Genomic DNA, 26,772 nt, shown 5'->3' on the forward strand with positions numbered 1-26,772 from the left:
CAAATCTCTCCCTGCAGCACAAGACTACAAGTCAGACCAAAACTGGGCAAGATTTCACTTGAAACACAAGTATGACAATTATATAGCATCAATTATCCTTAACCACACAACTGCTATCAAAGATCAACAGCTTATTTTTGATTATATGTACAAATAATAATTATATATACATATATTGCATATTCCTGACAATTTTGCACCTAACTGTCCTGAAAAGATAATTGGTCTCAAAATTAGATACATTTATAATAAATATTAATAACATACACACAAAATGCTAATGTAATACAATACAAATGTACATGCATATATAGCCTTTCATGTGAAGAGGACTGGAAATAGGTGGGGGTAGGGGAGGGGAAAAATGACTGAAAGAGTGGTCAAAGAGGTGGGGCTTGAGTTGGACCTTAAACCATCCTAGTTTGTATAGGCAAACGTCCATGGCTGCTCGACCATCACAAGAATGCAGAGACCCAATGTGAAGCCAAATGACTTTCACAAGAATTCAAAGAATTTCAAATTCTAATAAACATGTAGGTTTTGTAGCATTTTCTAGTATCTCGCCTACCCTGCCAATTCTTCGTGCCAAAAGCTGTTAAAGCATGAGGGTATTACAGCTGAAATAATATCGGCTTAATAAACAGGGTGGCTAAGAAAAATGGGCAGATGTAGCAGAGACAATTTGAACCAAACGGCCCCATTCTGTCCTGAAGATTTGTTTGGACCTTACGACAATAATGTAGATGCCAGTCATGTCTAACCACCTTCCATTCCCTGCAATAAGAATTCCAGTCAACTCTTGAACTGAAGTACATTAAGAGTGAGAGGCCATGAAATCACATAATTTCATATTGGCAATGTCTTACCATCACAATGAGGCATCAGGTTCAAAAGTTCTTCTTATCTGTGTTTTTTCAGGGTGCTTGTTTTGATCAGCCAGGTGTCCGACACATCCAGAAACCCATCAGCATGCTAAAGAGTATTTGAACCAGACTGAGAGTTCCACATGTGTTTGCGACTTACACGTGGAAATTTTCCCATGTCTGGAATGGAACGCGCACTCTCTCCCTGGAGAGACGCACCCGGTTTACCTAATTCCAGAAAGCATTAGACACAGGAGGGCAAGTGCCAAGACTTGGAGCTTGCCATTGAAAGCACTCGCTGGTTGGCCAGCTGGGACCAACTATAGATCAGCGAGATACAGAGAAACATACTAGTGAAGCATATTCTACAGGAACCAAGACCTAATTGTGGGGAAATAGTTGAGAAAGTTTGCCCAGGTATCCATTCACAATTGTTGTGCTGGATTTTTTTTATCATCACTTTGTTTTCTCCTTTAATGTCTGTGAACGTGCTTGGCAAATCCCTGAGGACTAATAAACATGGAACTGTGTGATGTTTTGCAGTCAGCCCATTACTGTGATTGATAACACCAATATTGGAACAGCTGGGGACCCCGATAAACTGCTCCCGTGTGTTCTGCTCTTCTGCAGTGAACAAAACGCAGCCACGGACAGCAGCTCTTTACTGGGCAGATCTATCTTCCAGACATCAAACCCAATAAATATTTAAAGCTGCAGCAACAATCTATCATCACCCTTGTGTCTGTATGATAAATTCACTGAGGCTGCCCCAACAAATAAGCTCTGTATACTGGAGTCATTTGTAAACTAAAAAGAGAACTTTAAAGAAGAGATTATCAGGATGAAATACTAATCTCTCACCAACACCCAGACGCACATCAACAACTAGCAATCTGATGGATTCTCTCATCCAGCAGGATATCACTTAAAATGACCGAGCCAAGAGGTCCAGCTGTTCCCACTGGAAAAGGGTCTTAAAAAGAATACAGATGATTTAGAAGGGAAAGGAGGATAACACAACTTGAACCTTGGGTGAATACATCACTGACTTCAACTAGGGTTTAGCTTCACAGGCACTGACTACCTTCATCCAACAGTAATATTTGAGCCGAGACAGGGTGTGTGGGTTGCCTGTTCAACTGTGGCGGTTGCTACAGCTGTGTCCAACGTCACAGCTGTGCTCGACCCCACCCAAGGTCTAGACAGGGACAGGTTTCACAAGAGTGGCTGAAGTCCTGTGAAACAATGGATGTCACCATCACAGAAAAGATTCTGGACTCAGGCCATAAACCTGTGTGATCTCTCTCTCTCTCGGATGGCAGCTGAAGGAATTATTCAATTGTCTTTGATTGTTTATGCAAAATCTTTTAACCTCCATCCCAAACACCTATACCGCCTCCCCATAAACTCTATCCCCTCCACACAACGAGTAGCAACCAACACTAAGAAACATTTCAGCCTTGAAGATTGCATTAATGCAGTGAAATTTGTTTTACGAAAAAAAATTTTAGCTTGGAATTTCTGTTAATCAAAAAGGGTGTTTTTCACACATCGTCCAGGTGCATGGCCAGAGCGTGGCCTTACCCAGAGGCTGTCATTCCTATAATGTTCAACATGGCTTGAAAGCGGACAGTCCCAAACAAAGAGGCCATGTGGCTGCAGCCCAAATGTAACAAAATCACAAGAGTAACAACTGATATCATGGAAGATTAAAGTAGCAGCAATGATGTGATGTGATTGATCTACTTTTGAGGTAGGGCTTGAGTTGCCCGAGCAGGATAATAGAGCAGGAGCATCCAGCAGATGGTCTATTTAACGCAACGGCATCCAATGCTCTTCAGAGCACTGAGTGAAAGATGCTCCATTCAATGGCAAAGGCACTTGAGGGGGGAGAACTCACACCCAAATTAACCATTTTCACCTAATTGGCATATTATTTCATCTACTGTAGCCAGAGTTGAAGTGGTCATTACTTAGACTTTTTCTTTAAAAAAGTGTCGCAGTGGCTTCCCAGGAGCATTTATATCCTTACAATGTATAATAGGAAATGCTGAGCTTTGAATCGCTTGAGTAATTCAGTGGGTGGAATAGACAGAATTTTTATTTTGTGAGCTTTGTACTTTTTGTAAATCAGTGCCGACATATACTGGCAGAGAATTCTGATGATCTACTTAAATATAGGTCTGTCTGGGGACTCAAATCATTACACAGATATAACTACCTGCCTTAGATTTGATTTCAGAATGCAAAATACCAGAGGCATTGATTTAATCCTGTTTTGATTATACTAGTAATAATTCATATATTTGCATCATTGAACAAATTCCTACAGCTTTACAAAGGCATTGATCTGAACAAAGTAGATCCAAGATCTTTACAAAATAGCATTCAGATCCAATTTGAAATAACATCCTTTCAGTATAACAGAATAATCCATGCATGTGATTGCATAGGATTTACCTTAAAGTGCAGTGAGTCCTGTAGCTCAGTGGTTAGAGCACTCGCTTTGCAAGTGAGAGACCTGAGTTCAATTCCAGGCACAGGGCGAAACCTTGGGCAAGTTTCCTTACTCCACACGCCTAATAATAATCCCTCCAAAAAAACAAAACAATAATAAATTGGTCATTTTCAATCTGCGACTGTTTGTGGGACACTGCTGTGCGCAATTGGCTGCCGCGTTCGCCCACAAATATACAGTCAATTCACTTCACAGTATATTCTGTGAAGCGCTTTGGGACTTCCTCCCGACGTGAAAAGCGCTATATCAAATGCAAGGATTATTATTATATTCTTATTTTTAGACAAACACGGCAGCCAACTGGCACACAGCAATGCCCCACAAACCGCCATGAAGTGAATGATCAATTTTATCTGGAGAATTATTCACCAAGACACCCTGAGAAACTCCCTCCTCTTTTCAAACAGTACCATTGTCCACTTAAATAACCACAAGGGGCCTCAGTATTGTATAATAATCCTTGCATTTGATATAGCGCCTTATCACATCTTCGAGACGTCTCAAAGTGCTTCACAGAATATAATGTAAAGTGAATTGATTATATATTTTGTGGGCGAAACAGGGCAGCCAACTGGCACACAGCAATGTCCTACAAACCACCATGAAGTGAATGACCTCGGTATAATATCTGAAGGAAGGCACCTCCAACAATGCCACACATCCGCAGCACTGCACTGGAGTGTCAGCCTAGCCTATATGAGTTCAAAGTCCGAACAAGGGACCTGAACCTAACCTTCTGACTTCTGACACTAACTGAGCCAGACTGACATAGGTTAGAAACATAGACGTTCAGGGAAACTACTTCACTACACTTTTGTTTAAAGGTCTCATTTCTCAGTGAAGGGGATGAGAACTTGTCTGTAAACAGAATGGCTTCAAGTACAATAATACCTTTGTCAGCATGGAAATTAACAGGAAACAGCCAGTAAAAAAAAACGCAAGTCGACTGACCTTCCAAACCTTCCACATATCCTTTAAACAATGTTCTATACTGGAGAAAGTACAGAACATTGCTGTTATTATTGTAAATTGTACAACTTTGAGGGGGATGGAATTAGGTAGCATATGCAAAGTTTTACTGTTTAACACAAGATTGCAAAGAATACTCAAATCTGCCTCTATGGAAACCTTTAGCTGTTCCAATATCTACAGTGGCATTTCTGCAATAGACAAATTTAGCCTGCCTAAAGTAGCTACTGCCTGGCCCAACCCATCAAGTGTTTGCAGCAAGGTTACTTGTAAATGTACAAAATCATCTAAGTAACTTTAGTTTTGACTAAATTATGTCCCCTTCTGAAGGTGGAGTCCTGTAGCTCAGTGGTTAGAGCATTCGCTTTGCAAGTGAGAGACCTCAGTTCAATTCCAGGCAGGGCGAAACCTTGGGCAAGTTTCCTTACTCCACACGCTTAATAATAATCCCTCCAAAACCAAAAACAATAATAAATTGGGCATTTTCAATCCACGACTATTTGTGGACACTGCTGTGCGCAATTGGCTGCCGCGTTCGCCCACAAATATACAGTCAATTCACTTTACAGTATATTCTGTGAAGCGCTTTGGGACATCCTCCCGACGTGAAAAGCGCTATATCAAATGCAAGGATTATTATTATTATTATTACTGATTCTTGTTGGCAGCATTAGTTGTGAACGTTTAACTTATTAGTACTAATAAGAAATTACATATGAATATTCTGAATTGGTTACTTAGATTTTAGGAACTGAGAGCCCAGCATGGGACTGTTCCAGAGGGATGCAGGCGTATCTTGGGCTTGGTTAACCAGGCTAATTTACAGCCCATTTTCTCTCTTATTTGCTCTATTAACTGAAACGAGGACAATTCCCTGCATTTGTTCTTCAATAACCACAAGTTTTTTTTAATCACTCAAGGTCATCATGACATTCCTTTCTTTCAAGTAACTCATAATTGACAAACATGTTTATAATGCAATCAAGCGATAGAAGACATTTCAATTTTATTTTGAAAGAAGGATGTCTTTCATCATTTGATTGCATTATAAAACTTTTTTGGAATAAGTCTCATTAACATACTGGCTAATTTAGCATTCTGGCTAACATACTGTTTGAGATAGTGGGGGGAATGCTGTGTTTTATCATTATCTGAATTAAATTTTATGCAACCACCATAAGCTTTGGTCTTCCAGGAAATTCTAAAATGCTTCCATTATCTCTAATTTCTCATTGATGCCTTGGTGCAAACCCTTGGATATCTGATGTCTTGCAGATCCTAGCTATTCTTGTACTTGTGGTGAATTTGGTCAGTCGTTGTATGAATTTAAAGTCTCTTTAGATTACAAACTGCTGTCGACATAGTAACCAATGTCTATTTGGAATGCACAAAGTGAAAACTAGGGCTGTTTTCAAATTTTTTTGGAGTTAGATAAAAGAACAGCACTAAAATAACTGAAGCCGAAAAAGAACTCTGCCCTTGTTTTCGGTAGAAACTGTACGTGCAGATAGCACACTAGTTTGCATTGATGGTAAATGCCTCAAGCACTAAAGTATGGAACAAGTTTACTTTTTGAAAAGAGATGAAGATTAAGAATACACCTAAATTCTAGGACACAATTTAAAATATACAATGGTCATGGTTTGAATTGAACACATATTGCGGCCACTGTGAACCCACAGCCATAGCCAGGCTGGCTCATCGGCAGGACTTTGAAGGGCAGAGCATTCACTAGGGCAGGGACTCTTTGCAATCAGGTCCCTGGAAGCCAAAGCCCTAATGGGTGGGCTGGTCCAGCTGGACAAGCAACAGGAAAGCTTGCCAGGTAATGTCCTCAATGGTAAGCTATGCAATACTTCTTTAGAACCTCGGTTAGACCACACTTAGAATACTGTGTGCAGTTCTGGTCTCCACATTTTAGAAGGGATGTAGAGGCAATGGAGAGGGTGCAAAGGAGATTCACAAGGATGATCCCAGAACTGAGAGGTTATACCTATCAGGAAAAGCTGAACATGCTTGGACTCTTCTCTTGAAAAGAGGGTAAGGGCTGACCTGATGGAGGTCTTTAAAATGATGAAAGGTTTGATAGGGTAGACATAGAGAAGATGTTTCCACTTGTGGGGAGACCAAAACCAGGAGCCATCAATATAAAATAGTTACAAATAGATCAAATAGGGAAGTTAGAAGAAATCTCTTCACAAAGAGAGTATCGGGAATGTGGAACATGCTACAACGAGGAGTTGTTGAGGCAAATAGCATAGATATAATTAAGGGGAAGCTAGATAGGTACATGAGGGAGAAAGGAATAGAAGGTTATGCTTGAAGGCTTGGTTGGGGAACGGCAGGAGGAGGCTCTTGTGGAGCATAAACACTGGCATAGACCAGTTGGGCCGAATGGGCTGTTTCTGTGCTGTATATTCTAATGTATTAGCTGGTTAACTCCAGCAATACCCCAAAGCACACCCTGTAGTTCCCAAACCTTAACTCCTGCCAACCTGCACCTAATACTCCCTGTAATTAGGGAAGCAGTGATGAGTCCCTCCAGGGAGAGAGTGCACATTGCATTCCAACAAATATCTCTAGAATTTCCATGAATAGGTGGGATGAGCTACAGGACTCCACAACTTAGGCAGATAGAGAGGGGGCAAGACGGAGGGGTAGAGGAAAGGAAGTCCATAGATTATCTAGATAATTGTCCATTGTGCAAAATACAAATAAACAAAATAATAATCATAGTAGCTGACAAAGCGAGGTTCATGTTGAAAGGACATCTTAAAACTTTCCAACGCATTGTCGGGTTTAATCATTACGATGAAACCCAAGGGCAGATGAACGATTTTCAAAAAGTCCAACTGGAACAAACCTGTATACCAAAGAGTGTTCAGCCCTGCAACCAGTCGATAATTATTTCATAATTATTAGTTGATTTGATAAGCTAATTATGAAATCACAAATTTACCCCTAATAGTTTAATATATTGAGTAATACAATTTACATTGATATAACGACTTTCGAATCAGGAGAACATCTGAAAGCACTTACCTAGATAAACCTAGTTGAAAAGCAAAGATGGGCAAAGGTGCATCGTGTAGTGATAATAAGAACAACCTTCAACGATGCTAGAATGAGATGTGATCAATCACAAACACTAGATCTTTACCAGCTGAAACTCACACCAGGTTTCATCACACAGAAATCACATTAAAGGATCAGGCATGTTCCAAGTTCTCACAGGCAGTTGACAAACATTAGCCATAAAGGTGATATCAACAAACGTGGGAGAGTGCTAGAGGAATCAGAGTATTTCAACATAAATATTTGACAGATTACAAGACTAGTTTGCAGGGATTCAGAAAACAATAAAGTAGCAAACAGAGATATGGGATCTTTAAGGTCCACTTGAAAAACAGGCAGAGAGGGGACCTCAGTTTAACACCTCATCTGAATGACTGCACCACCAACAATGTAGTACTGCCCCAGAATTGCACTGGAATTTCAGTCAGCCTAGACTTTAGAATAATATAATAATCCTTGCATTTGATATAGCGCTTTTCATGTCTTCTTGACGTCTCAAAGCGCTTCACAGAATAGACTGTAAAGTGAATTGACCGTATATTTGTGGGCGAAATCATAGAATCATACAGCACAGAAAGAGGCCATTCGGCCCATCTTGTCTGTGCCGGCTCTTTGAAAAGAGCTATCCAAAACAAATCCCACTCCCCTGCTCTCTCCCCATAACCCTGCAAACGTATCCTCCCCAAATAATTATCTACTTCTCTCCTAAACATTATCAAATCGGCTTCCACCACCCTTTCAGGAAATCATTCCAGATCCAAACAACTTGCTGTGTGAAAAAATTTCTCCTCACCTCTGCCTCTTTTAACAAATATTTTTGTGGAGCCTGTAGCTCAGTGGTTAGAGCACTCACTTTGCAAGCGAGAGACCTGGGTTCGATTCCCAGTTGGGCGAAACCTTGGGCAAGTTTCCTTACTCCACACACCTGATAATAATCCCTCAAAAAAATAATAAATTGGTCATTTCAATCCACAACAGTTTATGGAATACTGCTGTGCGCAATTGGCTGCCACATTTCGCCAACAAATATACAGTCAATTCACTTTATAGTCTATTACATGAAGCGCTTTGAGACTCTAGAAGATGTGAAAACCGCTATATCAAATGCAAGGACTATTATTATTATTATTATTAAATCGGTGTCCTCGGGTTACCAACCCATCCATCAGTAGAAATAGTTTCTCCTTGTTCACCCTATCAAATACCCTCATAATTGTGAAATTGAAATATGCTACCGCTAATCTTTTCTCATACAATCTCTCTGCCCCTCTTATTTCTTTTTTCAGTTCCTTTTCAGTTCTTGAGCAAAGGTACAGTCAAAGATTCACTTTTGATCCAAAGGCATTGCAGGATCAGATCTTATCATTCAATTCCAGCTGGGATTTCTATTGTGAAAATCCGGATGAAAATCCAGACGGAATTTGTACCAGAAACTACTGAAATCAAATGTGCTGAGTAACAAAGGGAGTGGATTATTGGTCACAGCACTGTACTGTTGATGCAACAGTGTAACTGTATCTGTTACTCTAACAGGATTAAATTTATGTCTGACAAACCAAAATTTTTATTCGTATTTTTTTCCCTATGAAACGAACCATCTCCTGAATTAATCAGCTCAGGAATTTGAATCTTTTTAAGGTATGCATTCTGCAAAATGATCATCTCAAATATAATCTGTGTTGCAACATCCACACAAAACAGTGTCACATTTCAATCAGTGATTCAGTAGAGTGTGGGTAAATATTCTGACTGCTGTGAAATATCGTTGAACGTGCCGAGAGATAAATCATTCTGCTGCACAATCCCTTTGAGAAATTCAGTTCATACCTCGTGTAAATACTGTCCACAATGCCAATCACAGCCTCCTCTGCAGGGACATACGACCCAATTTGCGCCATGATGGTGATCAAGGCCACCTGTCGGATGTAAGAACTCTTTCCTCCCATGTTAGGTCCAGTAATTACCATCACTCTCTGGCCATCTCCCTGAAAAAGAACAAGAAGATCAGTGCACAATCCGGCGGACACTCTCACCAGATTTAAGCGCTTTCAGGACATTTCTGGAACTCCATTCTGTAGTCCCTCTGCCTCACCCCCTCCCTCACCATCTTCAAGATCCATCTCAAGACCCTCCTTTTCGACTGTGCTTTCGATCTCCCTGCTTCCCCCCCTGCCCTCCACCCTCTCCCACCCCGAACCCCAGCTGTCTGTCTGTCCAGCGCCTTGGGACATCCTCCCGACGTGAAAGGCACTATACAAATGTAATTTTGTTGTTGTTACATAGCTTGTATCTTGTCACAGGTGACTAACCTACGTTTTCAGTGTAGTGCGCATAGATGGAGGATATGAATCCCAAACCACTGATCAACGAGAAGAGTAATTCACTGCGACAGAGGTAAACCTGACGAGCAATTTAAGTACATGGGAAAATCTGAACTCACACCCACAAAAAGAATGATGAACAAGCCTCACATTTCATATAACACCTTTTACGTTGGGAAGACTTCTCAAAGCGTTTCACAGGATTAACAGGACTGGTGTATTTTGTAGGCAAACACAGCAGCCAATTTGCGCACGGCAATGTCCCAAATAAAAGTGGTCATTCACTTCATGGCTGTCCCATAAACAGCCATGAAGTGAATAACCAATTATATTTGGGAAATTGTTTGCCAGCAAATTAGGTCCCCGTGACCTCTGGGCATCAGCAGGGCTTACACGATATGTGACAATGCCAATTACGTGAAATATTTCAGATACTTCATGGAGATTAAACTGAAGACGACGACTACAACAGCAAGCATTTATATGGCGTTCTTCACTTGGGGTAGCATCCCGGAGCGAAGAGACACAGCGCTGTGTGTAAGGAGGCAAAGTTTTACAGTAATGTGACTATAACTAGTCTCCAGTCCCATTACTTTAGATCCCATTTCAAATTAAAATGACCACAATCGTTGAATGAAAAATGGAGAGACAGATAATAATATTAATACAATACAAAATTACATTTGTGTAGTGCTTTTCATGTCGAGAGGATATCCAAAGGCACTGGACAGTCAAGGATTTGGACCCAAGCTGTGGGTTGGGATCGGGGAGGGTGGAGGGCAGGGAGGGTGGCCGAAGGCACGGTCGAAGAGGAGGGTTTTGAGATGAGTCTTGAAAGAGGCAAAGGAATGTGGGATGGACTTCCAAAGGATGGGGACAGAAAGGCTGAAGGCCCGATCACTGATGGTGGGGCCGAGGATGTGGAGCAGGCCATGGCCTGCTGAGCGGAGGGAGCAGATAGATTAATCTGGGGTCAGCAGGTCACAGAGGTAGGAAGGTCGTTGAGGGCCTTGAAGGCTAGGACAAGGATTTTGAACTCTATCCTCTGAGGGATGGGGAGCCAGTGGAGCCGGGTGAGGGTGGGGGTGATGGGGTCACAGAGACTGGTACGGGAGAGGACACGAGCTGCAGAGTTCTGGATGATCTGCAGCTTGTGGAGGGAAGAGTTGGGGAGGGGAACTAATCCTTGCATGTGATATAGCGACTTATCACGTCTTTGAGACAGCTCAAAGCGCTTCACAGAACTAACTGTAAAGTGAATTGACTGTATATCTTGTGGGCAAAAGATGGATACATTTGGAAAGTAAGGGTTTAAACGATATGGAGGAACAGCAAAGATGTGGGAATAAAAAGATAAAGAGCTGTCACAAAGTAATAGTAAATAACAAAGCACAATAGTCTATTCCCGTGGATCAATTTACATTTAGTGTGTGGTACTGACCATATTTCAATGTAACTTTGTAAATAACAAGGCTAGACGATTCTTACGATGTAAATCACACTAAAATCGACTCATCATGTACTCTCCACACATTAACCAGTAGGTGCATTCACTCGTTCAAATTGATTACTACAGCAAAGTGTCAGACCGTTCGTTGCAGTTAGAAATAAAAAGGATGTTGTACCACGAGCAGAGGAGAAAGACAAATTGTTGCCACCCACATAGCTAAATAAAGTTAGGCTACCCAGATTAGGAATAGTCACAGAAAAGTTTTGCTTTAAGATCTTTTGTTTGTACAGTAGTAGCCTCTTGTATAAGACTTGTGGCAAGAGATCATGTTGGGTCCTCTTCACTGGAATATCCTGCAAACTTATACAGCAAAAAGGAATCATTTTCAACATTTTAAACTAGGGTCTAAAATGTAAGGTCCGAAAATCAAAGTCAAAATTACAATAATGATAACCTTATATTTGATATAGCACCTTTTACACTGGGAGCACGTCTCAAAGCACATCACAGGAAATACTGTAAAGCGGAAGGACTGTGTGCTTTCTGGGTAAACACAGCAGCCAATCTGCGTAGTTTAATGCAATTACCCAATTAACAAACATTGCACCTTAGAGCCCAAAGTTCAAGTGTTTCAGGTCGGAGGCAGACACGTTGCAGTAGGAGGATGGGGATTACACAAACAGAGAATGAACTAGATTCAAGAACTAATAAAGACCACACCATCTCTGCCCTGACCACTTCAACTACAAACTTCTTGCTCTCACTCGCCTCTCCAAAACTTCCTTAACGTGCTGGACAATAAAAGTTCCACTATATTGGAATCAATTTTGAGCAACTCACCTCCAGCATGACCAAATGTATTGGGCAGGATTTAGAGAACAGTGACATGAGCAATTATGGGACTTAAGGTTTAAAATTGTAGAAATGGGCTTGTTTCATTAGCAAAAAGAGTCTCGGGTCTTTAAAATAATGGAATATAGAGTGGAATAAGCTACTTAAAGCTGAACTTTGTCAGGGAGCTATCGTGTACAATGGATGAGCCCTTAGATATTAGAAGAAATGCGTCTGTTACAAGTGTGGCAGATACTAATGCTAATTGACCAAGGAGTTAGATGAATATCTGGTGAACTGCAAGACTGGAGGTGATGAAGATTTAATAAAAACACATAGATAATCAAATACTCAAAGGAACACCATGGTCCCAGACTTCCTGGTACCTGATCATTTCTGGAACTCTGATCTGGATAACGGAAATTGTTATGTTCGAATGATAACTTTGAGACTTTTCTTGATTACATTTGAAGACTTGGTTTGACTGAGATTTATCTTCTCAGAGGTTGCCTGTGGTTATTCACATTTGAGGATATTCCACTACACATGCTAGTCCGCTAGGACACAAGCAAGCCCCTCGAGAATGGGAAGTCAGAGCTGACTGCCTGCTCAAGTCAATGACAGGGCACGTGGGTTAAACCAATTTAAAAAATAGGATTAAAAATTTTGGGAGAAAGAATGAGGAGAAGCTGTATAAGCTAGATGGTACAATCTTAAAGGGGATGAAGGAACAGAGAGACCCGTGGGTTCATATAAGCAAATCTTTGAAAGTTGGCAGGACAGGTAGATAAAGCTGTCAAGAAAGCATACGGGATACTAGGCTTTATAAATAGGGGCATAGAATACAAAAGCCAGGAAGTTATGATGAACCTTTATAAAACACTGGTTAGGCCTCAGATAGAGTACTGTGTTCAGTTCTGGGCCCCACACTTTAGGAAGAATGTCAAGGCATTGGAGAGAATGCAAAGGAGATTTACCAGAATAGTACCAGGAATGAGGGACTTCAGTTATGAGGACAGCCTGGAGAAGCTAGGATTATTCTCCTTGGAGCAGAGAACATTAAGAGGAGACTTAATAGAAGTTTTCAAAATTATGAGGGGATTCGACAGGGTGAACAAGAAGAAACTATTTCCATTGGCGGGTGGGTTAAAATAGTTGTTAAAAGAAACAGAGGAGAAATTTTTTCACACAGCGAGTTGTTTGGATCTGGAATGCATTGCCTGAACCTGAATTGGTGGTGGAAGCTAATTCGATAACAACTTTTAAGAGAGAAGTAGATAATTATTTGGGGAGGACAAGTTTGCAGGGTTATGAGGAGAGAGCAGGAGAGTGGGATTGATTTGGATAGCTCTTTTCAAAGTGCTGGCACAGACACGATGGGCCGAATGGCCTCCTTCTGTGCTGTATAATTCTATGATTCTATAAGAAAGGTATAATTTGGACACTTATTGATATAAAAATGTTCCTCTATTGCCAGTTTTCGGTCACGTTAAGTGGAGGAGCTGCCTAACTCATTTTGGTTGGACCGTAAAGATCCTATGAGACTATTCGGAAAGGGGAGGGAGTTTGACCTAGTGCCTTAGCTGGGCGGTGGGGGTGGGGGGCGTGGTGTGTTGGTGCAAAATGGATAATGAGTTCCCAGTCAAATATAGTCACCACACTTTACAGTGATTGCCTGTGAATTACCTTGAGACATTTCATTTCAGTAAAGCACAATGGAAATGGAAGTTCTTGTTTTTCTTCTGACTCTTCAAAGCTACCCATGTCACTTATGTGACTGTAAGCATAAAGGAAGCCCAAATATTCCAGTATAACATAGCACAAGTCAGTGTGAAGAAGAGCTAGCAATAATGAAAGGAAAACTTCACCACTGGGGATTAATTCCCTTTGAGCACTTTACTTGGAACAGTAAAATTCATTTTCGATTGCAAAAGCTTTGATATTACAATCGTGCTTTGTTTTAAAATTCATTGTTTATCGATATTATGCACTGTGTTTGCTAAGTTGTAATCCATATGACTTGGTGCATTCAACTAAGATTTGATAAAATTTTAATGTGCCACATAATTTTGCATATCATGGGGGTGTCAACCGAAGAGATATCGGCGGTTTGAATCAGGTAGCAACCCTTCTCAATGGTGTGCGCTGAAGCCAAATTGCTGCCAATTACAATCATCATGGAGAACTCTGAATACTAATGAAATTATATTTCAGGAAAGGCTGACTTGACTCCATATTGCCAGTCATTACCTTTGTGCAGGGCTATTTGTTTAAATGCACCATTGGTGCTCAAAAGGACAGACCAGGCCAGGGCTAAGAATTGAACCTGGAATTGAACCCAGGTGTCTCGCTTGTGAGGTGAGTGCTCTTACCACTGAGCTGCAGGACTCCACATACATTTTGATCTTTAATCTCTGAACCATGATCTGAATGTCCTTGTTTAAAAGTAATGTCCTATTTTACAATCTTCTCAGCTTCTTTTATAAGTCAAGAAACATTGATCCAGGCAATGGACCTCTTTACTTTAATAACCTGGGCAATTGCGATGTAAATGGGTGCCAGAAATACACCCAGGCATTTTGTTTATCCTATATTTTTAGCCATTAAAACTATACCTCTCGCCATCATTTCTATACTTGTTTGTGGTTCAAAACTGCCAGGCTTCCTGAATGTTGGATCATTGTCCAGGATTGAACCATGCAGACATTTTATTTGGGTTGTTCAGCCGGCAATGGCATCCCATCGAGATCAATGACCATGATAATTTGACCAGCTCTTGGTATGATTTGTGAACCTCTGCTGCAGCAAGTAATGTGAGCAGCTCTCCCAACTGCAAACGCAAAATGAGGCAATAGAAACTGTTTACTCACGTGTAGGTCAGTGTTGTTTGGAACATACTGCTCCTGTTCTGCCAGGAGTATATCAATCACGGGGTGCCTGCCAGTCCTGATCACAAGCTGTCTCTCCTCTTCCAGTACAATCGGCCTGTACAATTAAATGCATTATTTAATACTTTGATGAAATATGCTTATTCCTGCTATATATCCTGAACCATCAAGATCACAGCCCAACAATGCGATTCTCCACTCTTTGTTTTGGAGTTTTGTTTGTTATTGTTCTTATCAGGTTGGAGGTCAACAAGGTTTAGTATTAAATAGTTGACCAAAAATAGCACTGATCAGTTGCAGCCTTGATGGTGGAGAGCAGGGTTTCTCAACCTGTGATCACAACCCAAAATTTCATCACCAGAATGCATCAAAGGGTTGCAAACAGATTTAGAAAATGTAATAATTTTACAATCTTTTAAAAATGAATGCCACTAGTGTTACACTGCATGTTAATGATGTGAATGAGCTGCTACCACGAGAACAGCAACCGCAAGAACTGCAGGTTCTAAATCCTTGATGTTCGACAACAACCGGGGACTGTCATGGCCGATAGTTACAAAGGCCATTCGTTAGATTAATATGAACAGCATAGCAATTGTTGTGCAACGTTGAGAATTTAGAACCTGCCGTTCTTGCAGAAGCTGTGTAATAAAGTTATTTAAACAGCAGCAAGTGCCAGCCACTAGGCCAGTCAAATCTGACGTTCCATCATTTTACTATTTTACTGTCATCGTGCAGTGGGCAGTTTGAAGTGTGTTTTAATCAGAGAAGCGAGTCTTGTCATCAGTAAAATGGAGAAATTCCTAAAATGGTCTTTTGCATGTAGCAGTGATAGTGGGAAATTCTTTTACCCTAAACTTTAATAAATTCATCAAGCTCAGATTTCTGATTAAGTGGAACTTAGGCTTTATAAAACAAATACTTAAGTATTATATTTTAATATGCTGCATTTAGTGCTTATTGTATTCAGTGTATACTATATATCATGGATAAGAAATATTAGTAAATCATGTGTTTTTTGCACTAAAGGCATTTACCATGTCGTGACAGTCTATCAAGGTTTACCGATAGGGCCTGAAACCAAAAAGGTTGAGAGCCACTGGTGTAGAGGATACAGGTGCACCTTATGGATTTGGAGTTTGGTGGTTCGAATTCTGGTCCTTGCTGAGATTGCTGGTGTCAGCCATGGGTGGAATAGGAGGGCTAAATGTGTCCCAGCCTTAATAATAATCTTATTGTAAGAATAATATTCCTTCCATTTGATATAATACCTTCATGTTAGGAGGATATCTCAAAGCGCTTCAAAGGATTTACTGTAAAGTGTAACGACGCTGTATTTTTGTAGGCGAACATAACAACCAAATTGCACACAGGACAGCCACATTTAATAACCTATTTTATTTGGGGGATTGTTGGTCAGGACACTGGGAGAAATTCCCTTCTTTTTTCAAATAATACTATAGGATCTTTAACATCCACCTGAACAGACAGACGACCCCTCAATATAAAGTCTCATCCAAAGGATAACACCTCCAACAATACACTGACAGCCATTGAGTTCAAAGTTCCGACTTGGGGCTTTAACCTACAATTCGCATGCAGAAGCGAGAGTACAAGTCAATAGGATGAGAGAGGGGAAAATCCACACATAGTTAGGGAGGGGAAAATCAGACATGGAACCTGCTCCTGGTCCCTCTACAGAATCCACTACAGTTTCTAAATGTGGGAAGAGATTAGCTTCAGCTATAATGTCTTCCACAGTCAAGTGGCCAGCCAACATTACCGAAGCTCACACATGAACAATGCCCACTGCGGGGTACCAGAGGGGTAGAAAATAGCACTGATCAACAGTAATACAAAGCTCTGATCAATACACTACAGTACTAACACATAGTACTCCCATCTTATCATACAAGACATACACACATTGTTCACCCCCAGATCTTATACCATATACAGGGGGTCAATTTCACACACTGTTCTTCTTAACAGATTACCTAACTAAGAAATCTATGGGGGAATTCCTTCTGGTAACAAGATGCACATCAACAAATCACTCTGACTCAACAGAAACCCTCTCAAAAACCAGATTCGTTGGAGTGCTATTTCCGCAAATTAGCAACACAAACATCCGGATTAAGAAATACATCAAGTACTGCCACTTAATTTGAAGTAAATTTAATAGATTGAATAAAGCAAGAGCTAGACGCATGAAAAGTTGCTTGACTCACTGGTAGGACCACTGGACAATGTAACCTTTCTGCACAAAGTGCTTGTCACTTCAGGTTAACTCATTTCTCTAATTTTCACTATTTGTGTTTTGTTGTCTGGAGAAAAAGTATCCCCTTTAATCTCAAGCTTAAACTTCAGTACACAGTGTCATGGCGCTGATGCCCTCCTATAGATTCTACCCAGCAAATGGAATATGACAGGGCTAAAGTCTCAGAAAGCGACTCAGATGCTGGTAGAACTTTTGCTTTTATTCCACCAGCTTTAACCAAGTGAACAAGTAACATTTTCTCTTTAGATAAATGCTTAAAAGCAAATGTATTTCTTTCTGATGCATCAGTCAGTAGCTGGTACTTTAAAAGCTTGGGAAACTGCTTAATATATCGCAAATAATTGAATCATTCCAGAGTGGCTTAAAATTGTCCTGGATCTCTTGATGCAGAAAAATCAGTGAGCTGAAAGTGGACTGAATTCCTTACAACACCAAAGATGTCAAGCTAACCGAATGCAGTGATGTTAGAGGAACTAGAACCGAACCTTACATGCATGCTGTTTAACTTATTTAAACATTAAAATATAGATATAATTGAACTTATTGCTATTTAATTCATTTTAAGGCAACAACAACTTGCCCTTCACCCTGGATAGCGTCCTGGAGCTCTTGTCTCTGCATTAATACATTTGAGAGGAAACAATGCATATACAAGAAAGAATGGAATGGAGGGGTATGGAAGAGACGAGGGAGGGAGGATAAGGATGGAAGGAGGCTCCTTTGGAGCATAAACACTAGCATGAACTAGTTGGGCCGAATGCCCTGTTTTGGTGCCACTCGTTCCAATTTTAGGGCAAGTTCCCCCCACCCACCACTGGGAAAAACAAAAGACCTCAGAGCCAAATCAGTAGAAAAAAGGTAGTGAAGTGAGCTCCAGGAGAGGGCCAGCTATCAGCATCACCTACAAGGGAATACTGCTCAATAACTCAATTGGATTGCTTAAGTTCTTGTACCATCCAATGAATGGGCTGAGAGCTTTAAGTGGCAACAATCGAGCGACCCCAATGTAATTCACATCCTCCACTCTTTTACTGTACAGGTGAGAATCCTACTGCTCGACACCATTTCCACTAAAATGGTTTTATTCTGAACACACCCCACGTTTGGTGGAGAACTGCTAAAACGATGGTAATTTGCTGCTATGTGCATTTGGCATATTAGACAATTAGTGTAAATCCAATGGAAAAGTAAATCCAATGGAAAACGTTTCCATGCCCCAAACTAGTATCTTATTACACTACAGCAACCCCCCCCCCCACACACATCAAACGCCTCCAGGTGATCCATCACTACTTTTTCACCCACAAAATATACAGTTAATTCACTTTATAGTATATTCTGTGCAGCGCTTTGAGATGTCTCGAAGCCATGATAAAGAGCTGTATCAAATGCAAGGATTATTATTTATTATTACTACTCCCTCTAACATCATCCTAAAATATCAATCAATTTCTTGTTTTATTTCCTATTTCCCTGCCTGCGTTATATTTAAATAACAAACCAAGAAATTTCCCCTGATGCCATTCCTGCACAATTCGTCACTGTTTGATTTTCAAAGTATCCATATTCACTCGTAAAAGGATTATATCTGACCCTTGGATGTATAGTATGATGCTCGTTAATCCTCACCGCCTTCTCTTCTTTAGTTTTAGGATATTAACGTCCCAATACTATAATCACAACAGTTGCAATGACCTATTTGCACAGCCAGCCATACAATTACCTATATTCATGAACGATTAAGTATAATATGAAGCTTTGTGATCTCATTGTCAACCTGCAATTGCTTCCCTCCCGGTGACCTTGTGAAATAATATACTATTAACAAGGGATGTTCAACCATCAGAGTCACGCATGAACAGCATGCATTGAGAATCATACCATAAGCAGATATGTTGATTCACTGATAAGAATATATAGAGCAGAAACTCAGCTTGCACGGTTTCAGTACAGACCAACAGTCTCCCCAGAAATAACTGGTCATTCACGACATGGCTGTTTGTGGGACCTAGCTGTGTGCAAATTGGATGTTGTGCTTCCCTACAAATAAAGTCACTACACAGTGCAGTAAATCCTGTGAAGCGCTTTGAAAAGTTTTGTCGACATGATAAGGCGTTATATCAAGGTTTATCGTTGTAATTAGTCTGGAAGAAAGGATCCAAGTAGCCAACAGATGCCAGACAGAGACAAATACCGCAGAATCAGAGCAGAAACAGAAGGAACTCTGAACAGCAGGCAAGAGACCGGATAATAAAAACATTCTTTATTAATTATTATTACCTGCAATATCCTCCTTGCTTGGCAACTGCTGCCAATGAGAAGATGCAGTCAATGGTTGCCAGGTGACTGGTTGCCTTTCGTATTGCATGATAATGCTCGCCAAACTGACTGAATTTAAAAAAAAAGTAAACATTACCTAGTATGGAAAAAATAAACATGCAATAAAATATTCCTCAGTAAACATGACTATTTTATTTCAATTCATTTCCCATAAGAAACAGTTACACAATCTAGATATCTAATAAAACTGCACCTCACTGCTTATTCTTAGACCATCACACATACAACACGTTAGATTTGGGAAACATAAAGACATCCATTGAGCTGGCATTTCTGCAGATTTATCCAGCATTAAACGTGCCTCTTTGAAGTTCTGCTTTGTCTCACATTCGATTCTTGAAATATACAAGTGGATGTGGAAGTTTTATGCCAAAACGCCAGCACTAACTAGTACTTAATGTAGAAACTCTTACATAGAAAGTAACGTAGAAATACTGTGGTTTATCCTCTTCAAAATTGCAAATCCTAACCATGAGGTAAATAAGTGCCAGCAAATCACAACATTTGAATCTGGTTTAACTGGACCCATTGGACAGGAGTTTAAAAGGGCAAACAAGGAGATCAATGAGAAGCTAGGGTTCTGAAACAGTGAAAAGCTAGTCATACATCAGTGCAATTAGAGAATGAAAGTACACTTTGTCCCTGTATTGCAAATCTAATATTCTATTTAAGATTCAGACTAATATTCCACCTTTACACAATATTCAACGCACCCACAAAAAAAATTCTAAGTAATTGTCCACATAGTTTGTGAAACATGGCTGACGCAGACTGGTTTCCATGTCTATCTTCATCATAGCAGTCACTACACTTCAAAGTAACTCTTTTTGTTAAAACTATTAGAGATGCATCAACATGTTAAGCCACTATATTGAATGCAAGTATTATTCAATCTTATTTTATTGCTGATTAACCATTTTCACAATGAATTATCAAATCTAGGTCCAAAGTGTCTTGTTATTCAGGTGGACGTTAACACTTCCACTGATACTATTTTAAGCAAAGGTGGAAGATTTCTCTCAGTTATCCTGGTTACTGTGCCTCCCTCATACTGCTTGTGCGATGTTAAATTACCTGCCATTGTTTGCCCATACAGTAATATTGATTTAGTTTCTAATTATTCTCATTTTGTGGAATACTTCGAGATATTCATCCTATGTGAAAGGCGCTATCTATAGAACCCTAGAAATTTATAGCACAGAAGAAAGCCATTCAGCCAATCGTGTCGGTGCTGGCTCTTTTGAACGCTAATCCTTTCAGACTGATTTACCTGCATTTCCCGGATTTTTACATCACTAAGCCACACGTTGAGAAACAAGCATCTTTAGGAGACCAATAAGAGTATTGAGGTGATAACTGAGGGGTGGGGTCACTGGTACATGTTATAGTATTCAATGATTGGTTTATGTAACACAGACACCCATTTTCTAATCTCTTAGCTCTAGTTTTCCCTTCAAGCTCAATCCTCTGTACCTACTCCAGTAAGTTCAGCCACTCTACGCTGCAGTCAAGGACGAGCTGCTCTCGAAGCTGCAACAGACGCTTGTGCTGCTCCGCAATGAACGGAGTATGGAAACGGCACAGGGCTTTTGTACTGTGGATTTAAAAAAGAGAGAGAAAATCAAGGTTACCAATCAATCGGTTATGTCAGCAGTAGAGGAAATCAAACTCACAGCAGCTTCTTTCTGAATTAGCCTTGGAAAAAATAATCAATGGAGAAAATAAAAATCCCATTAACATACAAGACCCACAGTCAGTGCAGTTCATTATACTACAGGAAGCACTCAGTCACTAAGGTACACACACTTGAAGAGAAGGTTTGCATTGTGCGATAAATTGAAGAGCTGTGCAGCCCAAACATCAATTTTTTTNACAAAAAAATCACAATTTTCCTTTCATTTATCGAAATGAATGGGGATACTGACTATGTGACAAACAACTCCAACAACAACCAAGTATCAAGTAAACCCAGCAGGTTCAGCATCATCTTGGTCTCGATCCATTGAAACTTGTATTTTTGTAAATACAAACAAAACAAAATAATCAAGTTGACGGACAACAATGCCCAAGCAGTTCAAAAAGCAAATAAAATATTCTCTGTTTAGAGAGAGAGCACTTATCTTTGCAAATAATTTCAAAATCGTTCCCAAAGACAAAGCCCAGAGAGGTCACCAAACAACCACAAAAAAAATGTGATCACTTTAGGTAAAAGAGTATCATCAAGACACACTGCACCCTCCCCCACTCCCCCCAAAGATCGCGAGGTTAGCTTAGCTCATTTGAGACACCAGGCCTAAAATTGGCCTCTGTGCCCTCGGTTAGAAGGGGGCAAATTATCCAAGGCTTCCACTCTCTCCTACTATCTTGAAACTCCTTCTGCAAGGTATGTGTGTTGTTGGGTAAGGATTACAGCTGCCTCTCTACAGTCCAATGGCCTGCCAACACTCACAAACAAAGCTCCCACATGAGCAACGGCCATGTGACAAACAATAGGAGTTTTACAGGAGTTGCCAAAGAGCAGTGACTGCAGTACATATTGGCTACAAAATACCCAGATGCTTGAGTTCCCTGCTCTTACAGAGCGAGTCAGCCATACCATCAATATTGCTCATTAAAGTGATTACGATCAACATTTCTTTTCCCATTTCTGTTACTTGTGAATAATTTTGTTTATGGTGGTGAGAAAAATGTCTGATGCGATATACGTACGAACTCCGACAATGTGTCACTGACAAGATTGAATTCCCAAATGAAGAGTTTAAGTAGTCACTGAAGAACTACAGGTTAATCCCTATCCAATTGTGTTATTTTATCTCTCCCTTCCCTCCTTGTGCAGAAATTCCCTCCAGACTCCCTCCTCCTCCTCCCCTTGTCCAGACAGAGTCACTGCTGAACACACCCATGTTCAAAACAATCGATCAGTTTGCATTCAGGAAGATATGACGTTCTGGCATTTAGGTAACCATCCAGATGAAAGGAAGCCTGCTGATGCATCTTGCTCTGATGTGCTGTCTTCTGCAAACTGCGCCTCAATTGTATCAACAGATGACAATGCTCTGAATGCAAGTTAATTCTATTATGTCCACCCACTACTTAAAAATGAATGATTTCAAACAAGCAGTCCATTCACATATCGTCTCCACAGACCCAGGATAGTAAAACTAATTATGTCAGCATATAAGCACACACTAACAGCAGGAAGAACTTCCAGTGGAACACATTTTAATGATATTATTCTTCAAAATAATGGTCAGGTGTCCTTTTAATTCTGTACATATTTGCAGGAACACTGAACAAATACGATAAGAGCAGACGGTCGCAGAGCTATCACAGCCTCATTCTCCGTGAGCTTTGAAATCCGCTTTTATTTTATTTTAAATGGAAAATGTGCATGTGTCCAGCTCACAGCACAGTGACCCATTTCAATAGAATTGAACTTTGGAGGGATGATAATTGAAATAATAAAAGCCGGACAATGAGGGTGAACTGTCAAGCCTCATATAATGTGGTTATAAGACGCCCATCACCCCCACCTCCCCGCCTCCAATCCCCAACTTGAGTGCCCAACCAGCACTGTCAAGTTCTTTGAGACGTCCTGCCTCCACGAAAGGCACTATAAAAATGCAAATTGCACTGTATTGTATAATGTTATAATATTTGCGCAGCTCTCAGCGCGAAAAGAAAATTCTGGGTCATCAGGTCCCTGTCAGGATCACTTCCTGTTTGCTTCACAAAGCAGGAAATGCCGTTGACCATTTGTTTTGGGCAGGAGGCTAATATGGCTGACTTCCGGGACTTTAAGTCGCTTCCACCACTGCTTCCTGCTTTGCGCATGTACAAGGATGTGATGTCAACAGTGATCTAATGACAAAGGAAGGGATTAGAGGGGTAAAAGATAGGGGATTAGGAAGAGTAGATCCTTGTATGGAGTATAAACACTAGGACTGACAAGTTGGGCAGAATGTCCTGTTTTCGTGCTTTAATGTTCTATGTAATTTTTAAAGATATGTTGAGAAGTTTATCAAGTCTGAATTCTCTCTTATTCTCCGAACCTTGCACATTTGTTAATATAACAACAAGATTACATTTCTATAGCACCTTTCACGTCGGGAGGACGTCCCAAGGCGCTGGACAGTGTACAGAATTTCAATAACAACAACAAAATTACATTTACAGAGCACCTTTCACATCGGGAGGACGTCCCAAAGCGCTGAAACCCTCAGGTCCGTGAAAATTAAGCAAAGGAGGAGAGGTAGTGTATGAGGATGGAGTGTAAATAATAATAATAATCCTTGCATTTGATATTATGCCTTTCACATCTTCTAGATGTTTCAAAGCGCTTCATTGAATATACTGTAAAGTGAATTGACTGTATATTTGTGGGCGACTGCACACAGCAGTGTCCCACAAACAGTCATGGAATCAAGTGGCCAATTTATTATTGTTTTTTTCTTGAGGGATTGAGTAAGGAAACTTGCCCAAGGTTTTGCCCTGCTGGGAATCGAACCCAGGTCTCTGGCTTGCGAGATGAGTGCTCTAATCACTGAGCTACAGGACTCCACTATAAAGCATGAAATATAACATAGCACAATATAGCATTAAATTAACAAGCACTGTATAAACCCTGGTTGTTCAATTACACATACAGTATATCTGATTTGCCTCGCTAGGGAAGACATGATAAGCAGGAAAGTTCTGGCAATTTTATCGACTTGCAGTAACACAACACAAGATAAGGATTAAACTATGTGAAAGGAGTGTGTGTCCCTGCACGGGTAGTGGAATTACGCAATTATCCTCAAATCTAATGTCAGAACACTAAGCATGACAAGAACACTTCAAATTATCAACGTTCACAATGCCTGACATTTTAACAACTTTATAAAGTGCCCTTCACGCAGGATAGTTTATCAGAGCCCTGTAAGGTGGTGAGGTTTGATACCAAAGGAGAAAGAGGAGGGGACCACAGTCAAAGAAGTGGGTCTTTAGGTGGGATTTAAAGATAGATTTGGTAGGGGGGGGAGGGGTGGGAATGGAGGTATTAAAGCAGGGATTTACGGTGTATTTGTTTAGCCACTATGGGCACGGCTACCGATGGTGGTGCAGAGGGGACAGGCCTGTGTTAACTGAGTTTCAGCACAAGTTTTAATCTCTTCTTCACTAACTTGACACAATTCCAACTTCTTAACAATCCGATCTAATGCTCCTTGATGTTTGACACATTGATCCACGCTCGCAGAGCTTCGCTTGGTGCCTGAGGAAATTTTAGCTTTGGACACACCATAAATAATTGAGCATAACGATAATAATAATAATCCTTGCAATTTATATAGCGACTTATCATGTCTTCAAGACGTCTCAAAGCGCTTCATAGAATACACTGTAAAGTGAAATGACTGTATATTTTGTGAGCGAAACGTGACAGCTAATTGCGCACAGCAGTGTCCCACAAACAGTCATGGATTGAGTGACCAAATTTTTTTTTAAAAGGATTATTACCCCTGAAAAAGCAATCCACCAATCGACTAACAACCAGGTTTCTACTTACTGCGAGATAAACAGAGGCGTTTGGTGTAAGGAAACTTGCACAACGTTTCTCCCTGCAGGGAATCAAACCCAGGTCTCTCACTTGCAAACCCAGGTCTCTCATTTGCAAGGCAAGGCAAGTGCATCCTAAGCTACCCTACAAAGACTCCCCGTCATCAAGCACAGGAGTATTGAAGCCAGTTCTGGACTGATGAATAGATTCTATCCATACAAGCTTTGATCAATGCGCTCAATCTGAGCAAATCTGTGTCAACCTATCAGTCAGAAGATTGTGAGTTCGAGCACCCACTTTGGAATTTGTAACTCAGTCTATGCTGACACCAATGCTGTCTACGTAGACATCATAGTCTATGTTAACCCCAATGTAGTCCTGGGAAGTGCTGTATTGTTTGAGATGCTGTCTTTTGTATGTAATGTTAAACCGAGGTCCTGTCTGCCTGTTCAAGTGGATGTTAAAGATCACTTGGCTGTATTTAAAAAAAGAGAGTTTCTCCTGGTATTCTGGCTAACAATTCTACCCCTATGCCCCCAGAATTGGTCATTCACTTCATGGCGGTTTATGGGTCTTTGCCATGCATAAATAGGCTCCTGCGGTCACCTACAAAATACACAGTCACCTCGAACAATGCAAAATACACAGTCACCTCGAACCCCTGCATTGCCAGGAATGTCAAACTATACTCCGCGAGTCCAAAGTCTTGACATGGGGGTTGAAACCACAACCCTTCTGACTCAGAGGCGAGAATACGATCAACTGAGCAGGACCGACATCGACTAAGCCAGGATGACAAGTGAACCACTGGTAGAAATTATTTTTNAACAGCAAAGAAGAATGCCATTCGGCTCATCGTATAATCGAACGTCAGAAGGAATATTGAACATTTTATAAATGGATGAGCAAAGAATCAGTGTCACTGCATACCTGGAAACTTTCACCCAATTCTTTGGAATCATAGGGAGCAGAGAATTTTTGACCTCAATCAGAAACTGGGAAGATAAAACAGGATTATTGTTACAATCTACACAACACACATTGAGCTAAGCCGATGGGATCACAATCCAATAACACTGTAACTGGAACTCCTGTTGTCTCTCAGATGACTGCCACAGCTCAGTCACAATCGGACGCCTTTTGGTGGAATGTAAGATAATCACAAAAAGAATTAAAGGGGAAATCTTCGAAAAACAATTATTTGCACAGAAGGTGGTTGGAAAATGAAAGTCTCTGCCACAAACTCTTAATGGAGCAGAACCCATAAATTATTTTGAAAGCAAATAAGACAAATGCTTGAAGACGAATGTTAAAGAGATCAGGGAAGAGAGCAGGCAAATGAGATAAGATTATATTACAGCAAGACGGTTATTAACATTAGTTGAGACCAGCGCCATAGTGAACAAAAAGTAAACGGTGCAGTTAATTTGACATCACAAAAAAAACATAAATTGACAATAGTGCTAACTAAAAAAACTAACTATTCATAAAATTCAGTGTGTAATGTTCATATTATCCTTCCCGCAGAGAGCCGCAGAGTACATCGTTTATGAGCCAGGCTGAATGGTCTTAGTTTAGTTGGGTGACTGCCAAAGGCTACAGCTGGCCAGTTGTTTTTATAGTATTGAAAGAAGTGGGATTTATTAAGCAACTACCAGCAAGGATTGCTGAAAATTGCTGAAGAGCATTTTGCAATG

General features: G+C 40.5%; 1 protein-coding gene across 4 annotated transcripts in view; it reads right to left on the reverse strand.

The window, feature by feature from the left end:
* The window catches only part of msh3 (mutS homolog 3 (E. coli)), a 122,287-nt gene that overhangs the window by 49,818 nt on the left and 45,697 nt on the right, over positions 1-26,772 (reverse strand). For all 4 annotated transcript variants that reach the window (XM_042334566.1, XM_007899764.2, XM_007899765.2 and 1 more), the window contains 5 exons: positions 26,006-26,070; positions 21,014-21,130; positions 19,477-19,584; positions 14,898-15,012; positions 9,253-9,410 (listed from right to left, as the gene is read on the reverse strand). In XM_042334566.1, the coding sequence (XP_042190500.1) occupies positions 9,253-9,410; positions 14,898-15,012; positions 19,477-19,584; positions 21,014-21,130; positions 26,006-26,070 (563 nt within the window). The remainder of the gene's footprint in view (positions 1-9,252; positions 9,411-14,897; positions 15,013-19,476; positions 19,585-21,013; positions 21,131-26,005; positions 26,071-26,772) is intronic.

Source organism: Callorhinchus milii, unplaced genomic scaffold (assembly GCF_018977255.1).
Source record: "Callorhinchus milii isolate IMCB2004 unplaced genomic scaffold, IMCB_Cmil_1.0 Scaffold1, whole genome shotgun sequence".
Classification (NCBI taxonomy): Eukaryota; Metazoa; Chordata; class Chondrichthyes; order Chimaeriformes; family Callorhinchidae; genus Callorhinchus; species Callorhinchus milii.